We start from the raw sequence: 8,961 nt of genomic DNA on the forward strand, positions 1-8,961 counted from the left end.
TTGTTCTAGAGTGGGGCCCTGAATACCAGTATTATAAAAAAGACAAAAGAAAAAGAAGGGAGGAAGGAAGGAAGGAAGGAAGGAAGGAAGGAAGGAAGGAAGGAAGGAAGGAAGGAGGAAAGAAAGAGAGAGAAAGAAAGAAGATCAAAACTACTTTCATCATGTGTGAATTTGAGCAAGTAACACCTTTGTGAGTTCCCAGCCCCTAGTTTTTCATTGGTAAAATGACGATAACAGTTACACAGACCTCGTTGAACTATGTACAGAATTAAATGAGATTATGCACCTAAAAGGCTTGTGGCACAGTGACACACACACACAGTACTTCGTGGTTGTTTCTAGGCTTTATTGCTTGAAAAGCTGAAAAGATGGGTGGATGAAAGGTGCCCTGAGGTTCCTTCCAACTCTCCAAGATTCTGTGATACTCCTCCTTGGGTGCTGAAGACACTTTGGCAATGTTTGGATTTCCGAATGGTTGCTTAGAAAACTAACCGGGACCTAAGACGCCCAGGTAAGCCTCAGAGTCTTTCCCAGGAGTCGTTTATTTATTTGATCTTAGTTCTGACCTAAAACCTCCACCTTCTCCAAATCACCACGGTGGTCAAAAAGGGCCTGTGCTTGGGAAATCCTTCCTTTGTTGGCGAATCTTGGACCCAAACCCTGCATTTGGGCATCTGACACCCATAGGCCCATGGTTCAAACCCAGGCAGCTCTTTCCAAGTTCCAAGCAGGGACTCAGTTCTGCGCATCTGGCGGGTGTGCCCAGATTGCAATCTTTGCACCAGGCATCCAAGAACGTGCTTCGGACACACGCAGGGTGGTGGAAGCGGGTGCTTGGTTTGCATCAGGGCTGAGGGGTGGAGTAGCTCCAGCGCCCGGAGCGCGCACCCGCTCACACTCCCCAAGCCGGGGCGCGGCCACTCTGGGCACGAGGTCCCAAACCAAGTCTCTCGCTCGGCCAGGAGCCGGGGAGTACCCCAGGTCCCCGTCTGGGGCCGCCGCGAGTCTACCCTGCGGCGCGCACTCCTGACCCGGCCCCGCCCCCCGGTGGCAGCGAGTAGCGGGCGGAGCGCAAGCAGAGAGGCGCTCTGGGCTGTGCGGCGCCGCCTCTCCTCGGTGTCGGGGGAGGGACGGAGGGACCCGGCGGGAGACAGAGAAAGCCTGACCGACCGGCTGGCGAAGAGCTGCATGCAACCGGTGGGAGGCCGGGCCGGCTGGGTCTGAGGCTCGGGATCGGGCTCGGACCGTTTCCCGGCGGGTCCCTGGCGGTGAGCGCCGACGGCCCGGAAGCGGCGGCTCTGAGCTGGCAGGCGGAGGGCTGTCTCCTGCGCCCGCCTGCCCGGCGCGGTCCGAGGATGCGGGGGGGCGATGCCCGGGGCCAGGGACGCGCTCTGTCACCAGGCGCTGCAGCTGCTGGCCGAGCTCTGTGCCCGTGGGGCCCTGGAGCACGACAGCTGCCAGGATTTCATCTACCACCTGCGGGACCGTGCCAGACCCCGGCTCCGCGACCCAGGTGAGTGCCACCACTGCTGCCTGAAGGGACCCAAGGGCCTTGGGCTGGGACTTGGAGCCGCACCGGGGCCTGAGGCAGAAGAGCGGCGCGGACTGGGAGAGGGCGGGGGGTGGCCACCGAGCCAGGAGAGGGATCAAGAACCATTGCACTGTGGCCTGATGCTGTAGCCAGGCGGGGACCCGGGCGGTGGCTACTGCACGCAGGCCGAGTCCGGGTCGGCTGGGGCAGGGTTGGAGGGACCACGCCCGCCACCTGCGCTCCCATCGCCAGGGCTCCTGGGGGCGGCTCCCTAGCTCCGAGCTACGCTCTCCACTTCCTGGGCTATCTGCATTCAGAGCCAGGTGAGGCCGTGGCGGCCTCGGAGCCGTGGGAAGGGGGGACGAGGCCGAAGGAAACTCTGGGAAGTTGGGAGTTGGGGACTGCCCCGGGCTGGGGCCGAATCCCACCGGGTGCTGCTCATCGTTTCTCCTGAGCGTCTAGTTCCTTTCCTTGGTCTGGGGTGAGAAGGGCGGGACGAGATCCGGCGTTGGGCCGGGGACAGGGAGCTTCTGGTCTTGGGCAGAAGGGCCTGAACCCATTCCCGGCGGGTCGCACGGCGTGGAGGTGGCCTGGGCCTGGGAGCTAGGCTCAACCAGCGACTACCGCCGGCCATACTGGGGTCCGTAGGCTCGTCGGTCCTGGCTTATGCACCTGTAGTTATTCCTAGTGAAAGTTGCAAAGCTCTTAACTTTGGAAAGTTCATTTATTTTGGCATTTGACCAATTAAGGTTGGAGGAGGGAGTTTTAGCGGAGCCATTTGCTTTTCCCCGAGTTCCCTGTGTCTCCCAGGTCGTCTTATCCACTACTGGCTAGTGGAAAATGCATTCCTTCCAATGTTTGCTTGAGATGTTTCTCACCTGGAGAAATAGTTTTCTCGAATATTCTCCCAACCTAAGTACTTACCAGAAAAGCATATTGTGGTTGGATTGTTAAAAATGGGATGAGAAAATGGCCTTTCTCTTGATATTGCTATGTATAAATATTGGAAATGAGCTATTGCCTTGCAAAGTATCATGGACGAGCTGAAACCAATTTATTATATAAAAATCCATTTATCCAAAAGATAAATTAAAGAATTATTTGATTTATAACGAGTGTCACACTGAGCCAGACTTAAATAGTATCTCCTTGATATATTCAAGATGGGTGTGTGGGGTGAAGTCATCTGCTAACATTTAAAAGTTTATATCAGATTTTCCCTACTGGAGGCTTTTTTTCTATTGAAAAAGAAAAAATATTGTTTTCCATTGCCAGTGGTTATATATAAATTTATCGAAGGTGTTCTAAGTTGGGGAAGTTCGTCCTTAAGCAGCAGCAGTAGGACAATTATTTTACATGCTTTGCCCAAAGCAAGTGTTAGTATTGAAACATCTCACTTCCTTGCCTCTGACCCGACCACGAGTTTTCCTTGTTATCCCACATATGCAGTTGTCTTTGGCTTTACAAGAGAAGATGGATGAGGCCTATCTCCGAATCACATATTTTTGGCCAGTTTTCTGTCTCTGCTCCTTTTAATCCAGGGGCTGGATCCTGTGTTTTCAGGTTCTCTTCAGCCCCTACACCAGGCAACCCCTGAGAAAGAGTCACTAAGAAGACTTCTTACAAGAGTAAATCTGAGTCCTTGGCTGAGGAATAGCTATAGATAGGAGTCGACCTTGCTGCTCTGAGTTCCTGATATTAGTGCTCTCCTTTCTTAAACTAGGACACAGGGTTTTGAAGTAGCCCCATGCCCCTCTGGCTCTTTGGTTTGTGTTGGAAAGTAGCCAGCTCATGAGGGAAGGGATGGGGGTGGGGGGTTCGAGTGCTAGGTGAGAGGAAATGAGGCCAAAGATTACATAAGTGCACCGTCTCCTTCAGGACGCTTTTCCCTTCATTTCCAAATCTCCCTTCATTTCCCTCCTTCCTTGCCTTGTCGACATTCATTCTTACATCAGATGCATTTGTCTTCAGCCTTCTGAAGCAAGAGTGACTTTAATCTCCGAACCCTAAAAGCTGAGTAGCTAGAAAAGCTGCACCACACAACACTGTGTGAATGTCCCTGCTATGATAGTGTGAACCAGAACAACCATGCACAGCAGACCTGAGACATGGGTTCCTAGAGAGAGTCATCTCTGTAAAAGGATGACTTCTTTTTCTGTAAAGGAATCCACCTGAATGCCATGTCCTAGCTTTCTCTGTTATTGTCCATTCACGGCCACCCAGTGATAGCTAGGTTTCCTCAAGCTCAACTAAGGACTTTGGTTATAAAAGGAGAAAAAAGATATAATTTCCTGTGGAGAGCAAAGTGACCCTGCATCTAGGAAATTTACTCATTTTTTCAGAGGTGTGGAAAGACTAGGGCACAGACCAGTGGGCCTGAGCCATCAGAAAGGTTATTTTTTTGTCCGGGTAGTTATAGTGCCCTGTTGGGGGAGTACAGCACCCAGATTTCCCTGACTTGGTGTTCACAGAGGACTTGATGCAATTGTGATTTTAAAAAATAAGCCTAAGTTACAATTGGAACTGAAGTGCCTCACACAGTCTGTCATCTGTACCAACTTGTGGAAAGTAAAGTGCTGAGTGTGAGCACTTTCATCCATAGAAAGCAATTAGAATGTGCTGTTGGTTGCTTTTATGGTGTTTTATGTGTTACTGATGTGGGACATAAACTTGCAGGCCTCAGAGACTAGCCTTTAAGGCAGAGGGAAGAGCAAGTGCACAGGCCCTGAGGTGGGAGCATTATTGATATGATTCTAGAAATGGTGACTTCAGAGGTGGCTGGAGAGGCGTGAAAGAGATGGAGAGTGGTAAGACATATGGTCAAGGGTTAGAGAGAGTGGATCATGCAGAGTCTTGTAAACCATTATAAAGACTTTGGATTTTACTCTGAATGAGATAGGAAGCCATTAGAAGGTACTGAGCGGAGAAGTGACAACACTTTGACTGCTATGTTGAAGAGCAAAGATGAAGTCAGAGAAACCTCTTAGGAAGCTGTTTCAGAAATCCAGACAGAGGTGACAGTGACTTCAACAGCGATAGTGGCAATGGAGGTGATGAGAAGTAATTGGATTATGAACACAATTTGTGGGTACAGCCACAAGTATTTATTGAAGGAAGAGATGTGAAAGGTGAGAGAAGGGCAACTAAGGAAGCTTCAAAGGCTTTTGACCTAAAATTCCATGTACAAGTGGAAGTCTTCAGGAAGAAGGTAGGGGTGAGGAGGGAAATCATGAAGCTTATTTTTTATTTTATTTTAACTTTTTGTAACACATTAAGTGTGTGATGCCTCTTTAGATAGCCAGGCTGTTTTTCAGTTAAACAGTGACCTGAGGTATGACTATCCTCTTTAATGTCAATTGCTCTATGCTTGTATTTTATAACTGGAGACTTCGCTGTCAAGAAGATTAATTGGTTGTAGAACAGCATGTATTGTTAGAAGGTTTTCCTTGTAGGGAATTAAAAGGTCTCTTAAATTTCTGCCCATGGATCTTGATTATACTTTTTTTGGTCAAAAAGCATTAGTCTTATCCCTCTTCTCCATCATACACCTTTAGCTACTAGGAGGTAACCTATCCTAACTTCTCTAGATCCGCTCTGTTCAAGGAACAGAAAGGAGGATTGTATCATGTAATGTCTAGATCTTAAACATGTTTTTATCATTTTCTTTTTAAGTCTTTTCTTCTGTAGGGTGCTAACCATGTTTGTGCCAAGCACTTTATGTAGGTCATTTCACTAGTCCTCATAAGTCTTCTAAGCACTCATCTGTGTTCCAGCAGCAGTAGCAGCTTCTGGGAGCTTGTTAGAATCGGAGAATCTCATTTATGTCCCAGACCCACTGAATATGAATCTGTATATTAACAGGATCCTCAGGTGAGAGTTGTAGGCACATTAAAGTTCAAGAACCATGGTTAAAAGTGATTGATATATCTGAGTAAACTGAAGTGCGGAGAAGTAAACTAGCTCAGGGCCATGGAGTCCATTTAAAAGAAGAATTGGGTCTAAGTTAAAATAGCTTCTTAGGTAGTCACATCACATATACTGAAAACTGAGGAGTTATTGTCAATGAATAACTAGGTATCTTTCGTAAGAGCCACACTTAGACCTACTTTCTCTCTTCTGTACTTGTATGATAGATTTAATCCCCAAGTGTAGGTCACATTCTGTGTAGTTATAAAGATTCAGATTAGTATTTTTGATTATGAATTCTGTTATCCAGGATACTGGTTTTCCATTCATGTTCCAACTCCATATTCTGGAGATTTTTCTGCATGTTCTCTGTGTTTGTACCCAAGGTCTAGAAAAGCTTCAGCAGGTCAGAGTGTGAAGCAGAGCCTTAAGACTCGTGATTATTGACTCTTCTCTCCACGTAAATATTACTCTATTCAAGAAAAGCTTTTTCTAGATCACTGGTTTTCAACTTTGGCTGTACATTAGGAATACTTAGGGAGCTGGAACAAACAAACAGAAAAAACAAACAACAACAACAAAAGCTACCAACGATTGGGCTGCACCCTAGACCAGTTTTAAATCACAGTCTCTGGGAAATGGGCCTGGTATCAGTATTTTTAAAGTTCATCTATTGATTCTGATGTGCAGCCAAGTAGAGAACAACCTTTGAGACCATTGGGCAAAGAATGCATCCACCTAACGCTTCTCAGCTCAGCTCACATTTGTTTCTTGCAAAGTTAGGAAAGATAGTATCAAATACCAGGAACCTTCACTGTTACCCTGTACAGCTAGCACCCATATCAACTGATTCTTAACTTTCTTTTCACAACATTATCCCAAATTTTTATTTTGAGGGCTCGTTGAACATGTCATAAGGCTCTGTTATGTTCATCCAATCTGAGAGGGGAAAAAACAAACCAATCAAGAAAAATCTTGTCTAAATAGAGTGTCATTAAAAGGTCAGAATATAGAACCTTCACGAATGTCACCTTATGTTATAGTCAAGTCACTTATTAGAAAATGTACATGTAAAATAATAATTAAATATAATTTCTATGAGAAAACCTCCAAAATAATCATCAAGATTAAATATTAGCCTTGATTCAAATTTTTCTAAGGTAGTCAAAAGAGAATCCATCTTGAAACACTGGATGTTTATGAATAGACCTTGGTGTGATTATGCACAATGGGATTAATTTTTTAAAATTAGTGTTAATTGCAATCAGGAAAAAGAGTCTTCTAAGGAATTAGTGGCATATTGGATGCACAATATGTGAAGATCTAATTTGCATTTACTTCAGTGACATTTTAGGGCTCCTTTATAAATATTTTATTTAAACAGGTGTGTTTTCATTTCTGCGGTACTCCTCTACATGGACTAGTGAGTGGTTTAGTCATGAGGTAATTATCAAGAGGGGAAAACAAAAGCAAATTGTGGTAAAGGCATCGCAGGCAGCCCTAGGGCCAGCTGCCTCTTTCACAATAAACAATCAAAACACAAACTTTTGATGTGGGATAAACTCTCAAGGAAAAATTAAACTGACACCTAAAGGTAATCATCCTAAAATTTTCTATTGTATATAGAGCATAGGTGTTGCTTGCACTGCAAAAGCATTGAGGCACTTTTATGTTTGTGGTACAAGTGCAATTTCCCATATGGTTGGCTTAAAAACATTCATAATCTCTTCCTAACAGGTTGACTCGAGGGAATTAACAAGTTCACACTCCAAAGTGTATAGAGAAAGTGGAGGAGCTTAGTGAGAGGCATACATGGGGGAGGAATCTCACTTTTGAAAGGATAAGTATGGAGTACGCATTTCTATTTTCTGAATGAAGTTGAATAAAATCACCATTTGTGAAGAAGTTTTCAGTGTTCACTGCAATCTTGGAGCAAGAAATGTGCATCACAACTTCTTTTTCTTTCAAATGTTTCATTTGGTGGGCTCTAGGAAGGGCTTTAGACCACATCAAATCCTGAGGACTAGGCTCTGCAGATCTCTTTGAAATCTTCATATGTCCTTGAACATGTATTTTATCACACAAAAAATTTAAATCAACATTGATAGAACTGCACCTGAGAGAAAAAATATCTTCCAGGACATCAAGATGACAAAATGATATAAGCAAGGACTTTGGAGTTAGAATCTGACTGCACTTACTACCTCAGTGACCCTGAGTAAAACATTTCACTCTTCATTTTATTCATCTGTAAAATGGGAGTGGAAGATTGCTGTAACACCGTGCCCAGAGTAAATGCCCAAATAAGTGATCAGTAAATTGATGTTGTTGGTAGTATCACCTGCCCATGTTTCCTTTCAGCTGTAGTCCACAAACATGTTTATATTTTACCATTTGTAATTATTTGTAGGCTAAATTTACTTTTTACTGTTTTGTAAACTTAGCATTTTATTACCTCTTATTAGCTGTGTGTTCCTGGACAAGTTATTTAACCTCTGTGTCCTCATTTTCTCACCAGTAAAATGTATTACTAGTATCTGGGTTACTAGTATCCAGATAAAGTATAGACTGCCAGTTCAATTTGAATTTCAGATAAACAATGGGTAATAATGTATGGCTCATAATTATACAAAACAATTATCTGTTGTTTATCTGAAATTCAAATTGAACTGAGCATCCTATAATTTTATTTGGTGATGCTGACAACCCTATACTAACTAGTACCTAACTCGCAATGCATATGAAATACCATAGTATCTGGTATATGCTCATAGTAATACACATAGTAAATGCTCAATAAATACTAGCCATTGTTTCTATTATTATAATTTTCCCATTGTTAACACTTATTATTATGTAATTATTATTATTATTGTGAAGACTATGTATATTCCAAAGAATGTCTATACCTTTTTTATTTAAGCATTCTTTTGAGGCTATTCTAGCTTGTAATTTTTCTTTTTTTTTAGTGTGAATAATGTCTTGTATTTATAGGTCCCTATTTCCTTTTGGGAAAAATTTTTCATGATAAATTATAAACAGTGAGCCCTAACTGTTTTCGGTAGATCTATGTTAGTTAGTCCTGCTACATGTCAACAGTAAATCTGCTAGTGAATTAGGTGTATAATGTGAACAAAAAGTTGCTAATTTTACATGGTTTAAATAGCTGCCTAGTTGTTTTGATTTGTGTCTTTTTTTTTGTTGGTAGGACTGAATATTTTTTGTTTTGAACCTTCTTATATTTACTCTTATGTGATTTTTTGTGTTTTCTACCACATTCTCTATCATGTGCCAGTTTATTTTTTGAGAATCTTAATGTTTTTTCTACCAGTTTCCATTAATTAGAATGTACATATTCTGTCAAATTAGCTCACAGAAGGAGTATTGTATAGTGAATGAGCTCAGGTTGTCTGACTATAATCAACCCATTATATTAAAGTGTCTTTTGAAATTTCAGGGGTGCTTCAATAAATAGGGGTTAGTTGTAACATTCTTCTCCAATGCAAAATGCTGCATTCATTAAT

The 8,961-nt window shown here is 43.4% G+C and overlaps 1 protein-coding gene across 1 annotated transcript; it reads left to right on the plus strand.

The window, feature by feature from the left end:
• The first annotated feature begins 691 nt into the window (after positions 1 to 691).
• LOC108541469 (elastin-like) lies at positions 692 to 7,256 on the plus strand. The gene is made up of 3 exons (XM_017891022.1): positions 692 to 862; positions 1,062 to 1,513; positions 7,175 to 7,256. The coding sequence occupies exons 1-3, from the start codon at positions 692 to 694 to the stop codon at positions 7,191 to 7,193; spliced, it is 642 nt and encodes a 213-aa protein (XP_017746511.1). The 3' UTR covers positions 7,194 to 7,256.
• The last annotated feature ends 1,705 nt before the right edge of the window (positions 7,257 to 8,961 follow it).

The sequence above is a fragment of the Rhinopithecus bieti genome, unplaced genomic scaffold (assembly GCF_001698545.2).
Source record: "Rhinopithecus bieti isolate Rb0 unplaced genomic scaffold, ASM169854v2 scaffold_20964, whole genome shotgun sequence".
In the NCBI taxonomy this organism is placed as follows: Eukaryota; Metazoa; Chordata; class Mammalia; order Primates; family Cercopithecidae; genus Rhinopithecus; species Rhinopithecus bieti.